We start from the raw sequence: 13,145 nt of genomic DNA on the forward strand, positions 1-13,145 counted from the left end.
GTTTGTACATTCTCCCCTTGACCAGCACATCACACAAACCAACCTTCTGTCCTTGGACTCACTTTACACCGCACGCTGTCGGAGCAGTGCTGCCAGGATAATCAAGGACACAACCCATCCAGTCAATACACTTTTCGTCTCTCTTCCCTCCGGGAGAAAGCTCAGGAGCTTGAAGACTCGTACGGCCAGATTTGGGAACAGCTTTTTTCCAACCGTGATAAGACTGCTGAACGGATCCTGACCCGGATCTGGGCCGTACCCTCCAACTACCTGGACCTGCCTCTCGGTTTTTTTTTTGCACTACCTTACTTTCCATTTTTCCTATTTTCTATTTATGATTTATAATTTAAATTTTTAATATTTACTATCGATTTGTAATCCAAGGAGCAGGAAGCGCAGAATCAAATTTCACTATGATGATTGTACATTCTAGTATCAATTGTTTGGCGACAATAAAGTATAAAGTATGTTTCCTCCCACATTCCAAAAACAGAGATTTGTAAGGTTTAGTGAGTTGTAGGCATACTATGTTGATACTAAAAGCATGGCAACACTTGTGGGCTGCCCCCAGCACATCCTCAGACGATGTTGGTTGTTAACGCAAAGCATGCGTTCCTATGTATGTTTCAATATCCAGGTGACAAAGGTTAGGACCTTATTCCCTGGGATAAGGAAAATGAGGACGCCATAGTGGCATAGTGGTTAGCTTGACTCAGAGCGTCGCAGTTCGGATTGAATTCTGGCGCCATCTGTAAGATGTTCATACGTTCTCCCTGTGACTGAGCGGGCCTCTTCCGGGTGCTGGGGTTTCCTCCCACAGTCCAAAGATGTACCAGTTGGTAGGTTAATTGGTCATTGGAAATTGGCCCATGATTAGGCTAGGATTAAATAGGTGAGTTGCTGAGCCAGGAACGTATCGCTAAATAAAAATAAAATAAAATTTGATAGAGGTATACAAAATTATGAGGGGTAGGGATAGGGTAAATGCAAGCAGGCTTTTTCCACTGAGGCTGGGTGAGATGAGAACAAGAGGTCATAGGTTAAGGGTGAAAGGTAAAATATTCAAGGGGAACCTGAGGGGGAACGTCTTCACTCAGAGGGTGGTGTGAATGTGGAACGAGCTGCTGGCAGAAGTGGTGGATTGCTAAATTTCAGATGGGTTGGGATAAGTACATGGATGGGAGGGGTATGGATATCTAGTCCCACGTGTGAGTTGATGGGTCTAGGCAGAATAACGGCTTGACATGGACGAGATAGGCCAAATGGCCTGTTTCTGTGCTAGTCATAGTCACAATCATACTTTATTAATCCCGGGGGAAATTGTAGAGCTCTATGACTCCAAGTCAACAAAAACTACTTGTAATTAAATCACTGGCAAGTTTAATAAAAAAAAATATACCAACCTCTTCACTGTGGTAATCATCTGGACTGTATCCGGTTCGAAAATAGGCTATTGCAACTTCATAGCCATCTCTAAACATCAACACAACAAAGACAAATGTTACAGAACTTCCTCAAACAAATTTTAAAGTCAATGAAAAGCAACTGTACGACAGACACTGGAAATCAGACGTGAAAACAAAAGTGCTGGAAAATCTCAGCAGGTCAGACAGCAGCCACAGAAAAGAAACCTTTCATCAGAATGGAAAGTAAATCTGAATTAAAAGAAAATGATTTTGTTGATGTAGTGGGTGAAGGTGGAAGGGAGAGTGGGTGAACAAAGAGGACTTCAGTGATAGGATGAAGCAATGTACTCATTAAGTGGGCAGTTAAGCTCCTTTCTGTCTGTAAGGCATAGAAGCAGAATTAGGCCATTTGGCTCATCCATCATCAAGAAACCCCACCATCCAGGCCAAGAACTCTTCTCACTGTTGTCATTGGGATGGAGGTCCCACATCACCAGGTTCAGGAACAGTTCAACCATCAGGTGTCTGAACCAGCATGGATTACTTAACTCACCACACCGAACTGATTCCAAAACCTATGGACTCACTTTCAAGGACTCTACAATTCATGCTCATTATATTTATTGCTTATTGATTTATTATTATTATTTAAGTTTTTTATATTTGCACTCCACAACTCATGTTCTCAGTATTATTTATTTACTTATTGTTTCAAATTTGTATTGATCACCTTTTGCACATTGGTTATTTAACAGTCTATGTTTCTATGTAGTTTTTCATTGTTCTATTCTATTTCTTTGCTTTACTGTGAATTCCTGCAAGAAAATTAATTTCAAGGTAGGATATGATGCTATATGCATACTTTGATAACCATCTTACTTTTAACTTTGAAGTCTGTCTGCCATTTGATCATGGCTGATTTATTTTCCCTCCAAGCGATGTGCACCGCCTGTCTGACATGTTCCTAATACTGTGAAATTTAGGTGATAAGTAAGGGATGACAGCGAGTAAAAATGGCTACCCCCACTACAAACAGCGAGGAGGAGTTATCTGAAGCAGGAGAATTCAAAACTGACTGCTGCAGGCTGTTCGGGATTATTCTGGAGTAGTGAAATTACGTGAATGTAGCAGGCAGTGAGCACCTCTGCTCCATCCGCCAAAACCAGAACTTCCTGGTGGCCAAACATTTTAATTCTGATTCCCATTCCTGTTCCAGCACATTGGTCCACGGCCTGCTCTTGTCCAAATGGAGGCAAATGTCAATTCCTTGTTCTGGTAAAAAAAAATTCCTTTCCCCACTCTGGTCCATTAGCTCTTCTTACCTGCCTATCACTTCCCCCTGCATCCCCTTCTCCTATAGTCCACTCTCTTCTCCTATCAAATTCCTTCTTCTTCAGCTCTTTACCCTTCCTATCCACCTGGCTTCACCTATCACCTTCTAGCTAGCCTCCTCCTCCTCCCCCTACCTTTTGATTCTGGCGTTTTCCTCCTTCCTTTTCAGTCCTATAAAAGGGTCTTGGCCCAAAATGTTGACCGTTTATTCATTTTCATAGATGCTCCTTGACCTGCTGACTCCTCCCAGCATTTTGTGTATGTTGCTTTGCACTTCCAGCACCTGCAGACTTTCTTGTGTTAATTAACTCAAGTGACTAGTCTTTGGTTCTTAATGCAAGTTAAAAAAAACAGCTTTGCAAACAAACAGCTCTGTCTACGGAGCACACGCTTCTGGCCCACACCAGGCCGTTGGCTGCTAAATATGGACAATGAACCCATGGAACATGAGTGTGGTTGACAGTTGTGGCAGGACTTGAACGCTATCAGGTCCTGTAAAGTAAAATCAAGCAATATAGACAATAGCAGGGCTTCGCTTTGACATAAGCTCAATGCCTTCTATGCCTACTTTGACCTTTGAAACATGGAGGCACCATCACGAACTCCCACAGACCCCAATGATCCCATGATTTCAGTCTCTGAGGCCGATTTACGAGCATTCTTCAAGAGCGTGAACCTATGAAAAGTATCCAGCCCAGATGGGATACTGGGCTGAGTACTAAAAACCTGTGCTGCTCAACTGGCTGGAGTGTTCACTGAGATCTTTAATCTCTCGCTTTGGCAGTCTGAGGTACCCACCTGCTTCAAGCAGGCTTCAATTATACTGATGCCAAAGAAGAATGTGGTAACCTGCCTTAATGATTATTGTCCAGTACATTAACACTGAAGAAGTGTTTTGAGAGCTTGGTGATGAAACATATCAACTCCTGTCTGAGAACTGACCTGGATCTGCTCCAATTTACCTACTGACACAATAGATCAACAGCAGATGCTATTTCATACCACCATCCCCTCAAAACCAATCAGTAAGCTTAAAGAACTTGGTTCAATACCACCTTGTGCAATTAGATCCTCGATTTCTTCACTTACAGACCCCAGTCAGTTTGAATTGGCAACAACTTCTCCTTCACAATCTCCATCAGCACAGGTGCACCACAAGGCTGTGTGCTTAGCCCCCTGCTCTTCTTGCTTTGTACATATGACTGTGTTGCTAAGCACAGTTCCAGTGCTACAACCCTGGATTCATTTTCTTACAGATATATTCAATAAATCTATAGAAATAATAACCATAACAGAATCAATGAAAGACCACCCAACTTGATCATTCAACCACAGTGCAGAACAAACTGTGCAAGTACAAAAATAAATAATAATAATAATAAATAAGCAATAAATATGGAGAACATGAGATGAAGAGTCCTTGAAAGTGAGTCTATTTGTTATCCCCATTGGTTCAAGAGGCCGATGATTGAGGGGAAATAACTGTTCTGAACCAATGGTGAGGGTCTTTAGGCTCCTGTATCTTCTTCCTATCGGCAGCAGCGAGAAGTGAGTGTGTTCTGAGTGGTGGAAGTCCCTGACATTGGACGCTACTTTCCAGCGACAATGTGCTCAATAGTAGGAAGGGCTTAACCTGTGATGGACGAGGCTGCATCCACTACTTTTGTAGGATTTCCTGTTCAAGAGCATTGGTGTTTCTATACCTGGCTGCAATGCAGCCAGCCAATATACTCTGAGTTTCAGGCTGGAAAGGGTCCCGACTGTGTGGAAAACATTATGTGTGGTCCCAGTACCCAAGAAGGGCCAACCGAAAGTCTTTAATGACTACTGTCCAGTGGCCCTGACATCACACATCATGAAGACCCTAGAGAGGCTGGTCCTGGCTCACTTCTGACCCCTGGTCAGATCAGCCCGTGATCTCCTGAAGTTTGCCTACCAGGAGCATATTAGAGTTGACAATGCTGCCATCTACCTGCTGAACAGAGCCAACTCCCATTTGGATAAGCAGGGCAGCACTATGAGGATCATGCTTTTTTTGATTTCTCAAGTGCCTTCAATACCAGCAAGCCTTCATTGCTGGGGGAAAAGCTCTATTCAATGCAGGTTGCCACTTCTACTGTATCCTGGATAATGGACTACCTGTCTGGCAGACCACAGTTTGTGCAGCTTCAGAGCTGTGTGTCAGACATGGCTATAAGCAGCACTGGGGCCATACAGGGGACTGTATTGGTTCCCTTCCTGTTTACCCAGTATACCTCAGACATTAGATACAACACTGAATCATGTCATCTGTAGAAATTCTTTGATAATACAGCAATAGTTAAATGTATAAAGGGAGGACGAAGGATGAATACAGGGCCCTGGTGAAGGACATGGTCAAATGGTGCAAGCTGAATCATCGCAGCTCAGCACCAGTAAGACAAAGGAGATGGTGATGTACTTTGATAAGACTAAGCCTGCATTGCTCCCAGATACTACTGATGATGAGGATCTGGATATGGTGAGGACCTACACGTACCTGGGGTGCACCTGGATGGCAGACTTGAGTGGAGCACCAACATAGAGGCTGTGTACTAGAAAGGCCGGAGTTGCCTCTACTTCCTGAGGAGACTGAGGTCCGTTGGAGTATGAGGCTTCTCCTTCACATGTTCTACCAGTCTGCTGTTACCAGTAAAATCTTCTGTGCAGTGGTGTGCTAGGGCAATGGCATTCACACAGGTGATGCCAACGGGCTCAATAGCCTGATTAGAAAGGCTGGTTCTGTTAGAGGAGTCAAAGCGGACACACTGGAGGTTGTGGTAGAACAAAGGACCCTATGGAAAATCCTGGCAATTCTGGACAATGTTCCTCACCCCCTGCATGTCACCTTGGCTGAACAGAGGAGCACTTTTTTGTAATAGGCTAACATAGTTGCACTGCTCCTAAGAGGAGTACATGAGGTCATTCTTACCCTCGGCCAGTATAATGAGGCTTTACAATGAGTCAACCTATAGCCAGGAAAATGATGATCCCCTCCTCTTAGACTGTTTAAGGTAACATTTTTTTAAAAATTCTTTCTTACTTCTCTCCTAATATTTGTATATTTGTGTATCTGTGCACTTGTAATGCTACTGTGATACTGTAATTTCCTCTGGGATCAATAGAATATCTATCTACACATCTATAGAAGTTTGTCCAAATTTTAGATGTCAAGCCGAATCTCAGCAGACTCCTAAGGAAGTAGAGAACTTCTGTGCTTTGGCAGAGCAGACTCGATGGGCTGAATGGCCTAATTCTGCTCCTATTTCTTATGGTCTTCTTGCACTTATATGCTGGACCCAGGACAGGTCTTCCGAAATAATAACACCAAGGAATTTAAAGCTGCTAAACCTCTCCGTCTCTGAGGACTGGGTTCATGGACCTCTGGTTTCCTTCTCCTAAAGTCAATAATCAGCTCCTTAGTCTTGCTGACTTTGAGCAAGAAGTTGTTTTCATGGCACCACCCTGCTAGTGGTGACAACAACTGGAATGGCCAGTTGAATTGAACTTTCAAAGTAAATTTATTACTAAAGTACATGCAGTATGTCACCAGTATGCAAGATTTGTTTTCTTGCAGGCATTCACAGTAGAACAAATAAATACAATAGGATCTACATATAATGAAAATCTACGAAGAAAGACTGACAGACAACCAATGTACAACTACATAAGTCAATAATACTGAGAACACAAATGTAGAGTCCTTGAAAGTGAGACAATAGGTTGTAGAATCAGTTCAGTGTTGAGGTGAGTGAATTTATCCACGCTGGTTCTAGGTAATAACAGTCCTTGAACCTAGTGGTCTGGGACCCAAGGCTGCTGTACCTCCTGCTGATCACCATCAAAACTAGGTTCACAGTAAACTTGAGGACTGCCACCTCATATTTCATCTGGGCACACTGTAGCCTGCAGATCTCACAGCTGAGTTCTCCAACTTCAGATAACTTGCACTCAGTTTGTTGCAGAACTGGCCATTTTTGCTGCCACTCTCTTCTTTTGTATCTTTAATTTGTCGAACTTGGCCTGCTGGCCAGGTCCCATAAGACCCTGCTGTACGTTACCATAACATCACAACTTTAGCAGCACGTTATACAGACAAGTCAAATGAGCCCACCCGTCCGTTCACTAACTCCATTTTCTTCGGCAACACTTAATTCCACCATTGCCTGCCTCTGCCATCTAGCCTGTCCTGGCATTGAAGCTTTGTGTGTGAGGGAGAGAGAGTGGGAAAGGGGCTTGTTTTTATATGGTTGTTTTGTTCTGTTGTTGCTGCTGCCTCTGGTGTTTACATTGTGTGTGGCGCTATTGAGTTGTCAACATTGCGTATGTGCTATGTTGGTGCTGGAAAGTGTGGCAATACTTCAAGATTGTTCAATGTCATTTCCAGTATGCGGGCCGCCCTCAGCACATCCTTGGGCATGCTGGTTATTAACTCAAATGAGAGACTTCATTATGCTGTATATACACATGTGAAAATATACATGTAATTGTTAACACGTGTACATGTGATAAGTAAATCTGACTTTGAATCTAACTTCCATCATTGAAATGCTCCCACAATTAATGGAATCACTTTCAAGGACTCTCCATCTCACGTTTTTGATATTTATTATCATTCTTTCTTTTTGTATTTGCAGTTTGTTGTCTTCTCCACACTGGTTGAATGCCCACTGGTGCAGTCTTTCATTGATTCTATTATGGTTATTATTCCATAATAGATTTATTGACTATGCCTGTTAGAAAAAGAATCTCTGGTTGTATATGGTGACGTATATTTACACTGATAATAAATTTGCATTGAATTTGTTTTTTCTCTTTCTCAGTTTGGATGCATGATCTTCAACCCGAAATGATTATCCTTCTTTACATAGTTGATGCCTGACCTATGATTTTATGGACCTACTGAGTGCCTCCAGCATTTTAGAATTTTCACATTAGTTAGTCTAGTGACTGTCACCTACATTTCTCAAGTCACGGCTGGTAAGATCAACCTTGATTTGCCTATTCCCGAATGCTCTCAAGAATGTGGTGGTAAGCTGCAGTCATCCAGGGAAGTACTCTCACAGGCCTGTTGGGTAGGAATTTAGACTCAGTGACCATGAGGGACAACGCATTTCCAATTCAAGATGATGTCCAACCTGAGTTAGGAAACTTGAAAAGGTTGTGTTCCTACGAGTCTACTGCCCTCGTTGTGGTCAGGGTAGCCTTGACAAGTAACTGCACTGCAATTTGTAGATGGAACCGACACACATAATGTAAAATATTACAGGATCCAAATTCCTGTCACTTGCCTCCTTCCTTTTCAGTCTAGAAGAAGGGTCTTAGCCTAAAGCATTGATTGTTTATTCATTTCCATATAAGCTCCCTGACCTGCTGAGTTCCTCCAGCATTTTGTGTGTGTGGCTCCAAATAGAGAATTGGTTTCTTTAAAAAAAAAGTCAAGTTTATTGTCACCTACACAAGTCCATGTATGCACAGGTGCAATGAAGAAATTAATTGCAGCAACATTGCAGGCACATGGCACAAGACAAACATAAATCATACAAGGCCGTTGAAGAGATGTCTTTGAAGAGTACAGCAGAGGAATGGATCCATTTGGCATATTAAAACAAGACAAAGAAACAAAAGAAGTGTTCTATGGTGACATGTACTATTGATCACAAACAAGAGAAAATCTGCAGGTGCTAGAAATCTGAGCAACACACACAAAATGCTGGAGGAACTTAGCAGGCCAAGCAATATCTTCCTAGCTCTTTGCTTCAACCCTCCCCTTCCAAGTTTCACCTATCATCTGGCGTTTCTCTCTCCCCTTCCCCACACCTTTAAAATCTACTCTTCAGCTTTTTTTCTCCTGTCCTGCTGAAGATAGGAAGATGCTGCCTTGGCTGCGAAGTTCCTCCAGCATTTTGTGTGTGTTGCTGATTAGATATACGGGGCAGCACAATGGCGTGGTGGTTAGCAGAAAACTTTAACATAATAGCAACTTAGGTTCAATTCCCGCCACTGGTTGTAAGGAGTTTGTATGTTCTCCCCGTGACCGCATTGGTTGCTTCCGGGTGCTCCGGTTTCCTCACACATTCCAAAGATGTACTGGTTGCTAGGTTAATTGGTCATTGTAAATTGTCCAATGATCAGGTTAAGATTAAATCAGGGGATTGCTGGGCGTTAGGACTCGGGCCTATTCTGCACTGCATCTCAATAAATAAATAAATATTTGTTTTAACAAGCAGGTGTACCTAATAAAGTGGCCACTGAGTGTATATTCAAGTGCATTGTTTGATCTACTTGCCTGTGATGATACTGCAGCAGATTTTTCCATTGTACCTGTAGATTATGATAATAAACTTGACTTGAATAGAATTAAAATCCAAGCTAATTATTTAGTTTAATTTGTTTAGGCAACTGACGTCAACTCCTGTCACAATCGGCAAAAGGTAAAAGAAAACTCACATGTGAAGTCTTTTCTCTTCATCCAGACTCCCTCTCTCATATATTTCCATCAATTGCCTCCGTATTACACGAATATTTCTGTCCCAAAAAATAAAATAATTAATTGCTCAATAGAAAGCAAATGGAGTACAACAGGCAAGCTCACCAAATACTGAGCTATAGAAGGTTCAACCATTAAGACGTAAGTAATGAAAGGATTGAGTTTCCATTTAATTCTTACGCAATACGTTTATTTCCGATGTACAGTATTGTGTAAAAGTATTAGGCACATATGTGCTGTTGGGGTGTCCAAGACTTTTACACAGTACAATACTGTAGCAATTTTATGTATTACACCGTATTGCTGCTTCTGCAAAAAAAGTCAAATTTCATGACATATGTGAGTGGTGATAAATCTGATTCTGATATGGGTCTCTATTGAGGACAGAGTGGGAAAGGGGCAGGGAGAGCGAATCTTGGTTGTGAAAAGGGAGAGGGGAGGGAGTGGGAAGTACCAGAGAGATATTCTATAATGATCTATAAATCAATTGTATGGAATCAAATGATCTTGCCTGGTGTATCAGGGCTGGATGTGTCTGCACCTGCACCAACCCCCTGCCCAAGGCACTCCTTCTCTGACACCTGTCCCCCACCATTCCCACAGCACTCCACCCTTGCCATTCCCATCATCCTTTATACGCGCTAGATTTAAAAACTCGCTTTCCACTCCATGTTGACAAGTACAGTACTGTGCAAAAGTCTTAGGCTGTATATATGTGCCTGAGACTTTTGCACAGTATTGTACAATTTTCCATACTAGTTTATCACTTTGTCAACCCACTAGTGTAATGACAAAGTCAGGGACTCTCTCAGCATTAATATGCATTCAGCAGAGTGCAGTAATGTGTACAGTACACTGGTAGGATAGAACACACCCCGTTACTGCGTCAGCGTAAGGGGAGGCATATAGCAGACGGTGTAACACTGTTATAGCGCCAGCAACCCGGGTTCAATCCCGTCGCTGTACGGAGCTTGTACGTTCCCCTCATGGCCGTGTGGGTTTCCAAAATGTATGGGTTGCGGTGAGTAAATTGTGTGCGCATGCTATGATGGTGCCAGAAGCACGATGACATTTGCAGGCTGCCTAGATGAGTTGTCACATGGAATTTCTAATTGGGTTAGGAATGACTGAAGGGTTAACACGTGAGGAACATTTGACGGCTCTGGGCCTGTATTCACTGGAGTATAGAAAGTATAGAAGAACGTCGGGGGGGGGGGCGGGAAGGGTGGTGGGAGAAAAAATGTCTCATCAAAACCTACCAAATATGGAAAGCCCTGTTGGCAGCTGATGGAGTAGCATCGTTTTAGAGTGCTCCTATCCTACTTACTTTATTGTCTCCTACCAGTTTTTTTTTTTGAAACTTTACTAGCATAGTACTGCCCTACTATGGCTGGGAAAAGAACAAAAGTTTCTGCAAAAGAAAGAGAAACAGAAGATGAATCTCCAGTCACTTTGAATTCAATTAGTGATTTCCTTAAACGGCAAAAATTGGAATTATCGGAGGAGTTTCAATGACTTAATGGCAAATTGGATACAATCCAACAAACTTTAACTGAGCATGAGAACTGAATTCCAGAAAATACTGCAAAGCTGGTGACGCTTGAGGATGTTGAAGATACAATTAAACTCTGCAAAGAGTTATCCTTATCCAATGAGAAAATGGTGAAAAGGATTATCAGTCTAGAAAACAGAAACAGGAGAAATAATTTGTGAATTGTAGGTCTAGAAGAATCAATTGAAGGCGCTGACCCTACGAAGTTCTTTGCAAACTTTCTGAAACAGCTATTCCCTGCTTTATTCACTTCTGAGCCGAAGCTCAATTGAGCATATCGCTCACTGACTTCGAAGCCTTTGTTGTCGGCAGCGAGACCCAGGTCGGTCATTCTAAGTTTTCGTGAATTTCATATTAAGGACCATTTAATTCGCCATACCTGTTGACTAGGAATGATTAATTTCCATGGTTACAAGTCAGATTTGTGGAAGACTATTCGCCTGAAGTTATGGCTGATCGTATGAAATATAAAGAAGTTATGTCGGAATTTTACAATAAAGGATTTAAACCATCCCTTCGGTTTCCCTCCCGTCTGAGTACTGTTTTGAAGAACGGATTGCAAAAAAGAATAAAGTTGGTTGAAGACGTAAAAGAGTTTCTGAAGGCTGAAGTCTAAAACTTAGATTTCTTATTTGATCAATTTTTTTTTCTGTTAATAGGAATTTGAAATAAGGTTTCAATAAGCTTACGTTTTGGCTGTTCACATAGAGTCTTTTGTTATTTTTTTATATACTTTTTTTTATTATATCCCTTTTTGAGGCTTTATTTTAATATATCTTTCTTTGAATTTGTTTAAACTGATCCTTTTATATTTTCGATTACTGAGTTAATTTTCTTTTTATGTTGTGTGTTGGTAGGGACATATTTGACCTTGTAGGACCGGAGTTTCTGTCAACAAGATTTTTTCGGGAGGGAACTTAGTTCTTAGCTCGCTGACTGCCTATTGGTCAGCCTTCTGGCTTTGGGTGGGGGAGGGACTAGGGCCTCTTCCTCTCTGGGAGCTGTAGTGGGTTGATTATATGATTGCCTGTTTGACTACCTTACGGTTTGCCTTCTAGTTTTAATAACTTATGGCCAGATCTTTTAATTACATGATTATTTGTATTTAAAATGGTTCGAAATATTAACTTATTTAGTTTGAATGTGAAAGGGCTGAATCACCCCATTCAACGGAACAAAGTGTTTGCTTATATTAAAAAATTAAAAGCACCCATTATTTTCTTATAAGAAACACACATACGCAGCTGTGATAGCTTACGTTTTTTCACTCGGTGGAAGGATATACAATTCCATTCTTTGTTTAATGCAAAATCATGTGGAGTTTCGATTTTTATGGATAATACAGTTTCCTTTGTTCAGCATAAAGTTGTTTCAGATCCTAATGGTCGATTTATTATTGTATCAGGGAGTTTAGACAGTAAATTGATTGTTTTTGCTAATGTATATGCCCCCAACATAGACGATCCAGGATTTTTTGAATGTCTATTTTCATTTTTGCCAGATTTGTCTACTTACTCTCGTGTGATGGGAGGAGATTTTAACTGCTGGTTAGATCCAGTATTAGATCGCTCATCTGTCAAACCAGCCACACTTAATAAATCAGCTTTTTCATCCAATCCTTTCTGACTAAATGTGGTATAGTTGATGCTTGGCGTTTTCTTCATCTGATGGGCAGGGAGTATTCTTTTTTCTCTCATGTCCATCATGCTTATACCAGGATTGACTATTTTTTTTTATTGACAGTCAAATGATTCCGTTGGATCAATCAATCGAATATAAAGAGATTGCTATTTTTGACCACTCTCCTGTACTTCTATCTCTAAATCTTCCTGGTCCTATCCCTATGAGTAGATTTTAGCGATTTAATTTAACTCTGTTATCCGATGAGGACTTTTTAAAACCTATGAAGAATCAAATTACTCATTTCTTTTGAAGAAAATACATTGGAAGAGACGTCTAGTCTTATTATATGGGATACTTCTAAAGCATATATCTGGGGTCAAACTATTTCTTATACTGCAAATATCATTAAAAAAGCTAACAAAGAGAGAAACAAACTAGCTAATCAATTAAAACAACTGGATCATAAACATGCTTCCATACCAGATCCTGAAACATATAAGAGACGTATTGAAACCAAAACTAAATATGATTTTCTTTTAATGTATCCAATTGAAAACCAGCTTTTAAAAGATAGAAGTCAATTTTATATTCACAGAGATAAAACTGGTAAGCTACTGGCTAATCAATTGAAGCCATTTATAGCCAAGCAGCAAATTAAAGAAATACGTAAAACTAATGGGGATATGACAACTGACCACTCCCCCCTCCCCCTCCCACTTTCAAA

General features: G+C 41.1%; 1 protein-coding gene across 4 annotated transcripts in view; it reads right to left on the reverse strand.

Moving 5' to 3' along the window:
- The window catches only part of gss (glutathione synthetase), a 112,737-nt gene that overhangs the window by 34,010 nt on the left and 65,582 nt on the right, over window positions 1-13,145 (reverse strand). For all 4 annotated transcript variants that reach the window (XM_072243765.1, XM_072243756.1, XM_072243775.1 and 1 more), the window contains 2 exons: window positions 9,207-9,284; window positions 1,404-1,473 (listed from right to left, as the gene is read on the reverse strand). In XM_072243765.1, coding sequence (XP_072099866.1) covers window positions 1,404-1,473; window positions 9,207-9,284 — 148 coding nt within the window. The remainder of the gene's footprint in view (window positions 1-1,403; window positions 1,474-9,206; window positions 9,285-13,145) is intronic.

The sequence above is a fragment of the Mobula birostris genome, chromosome 2 (genome assembly GCF_030028105.1).
Source record: "Mobula birostris isolate sMobBir1 chromosome 2, sMobBir1.hap1, whole genome shotgun sequence".
In the NCBI taxonomy this organism is placed as follows: Eukaryota; Metazoa; Chordata; class Chondrichthyes; order Myliobatiformes; family Myliobatidae; genus Mobula; species Mobula birostris.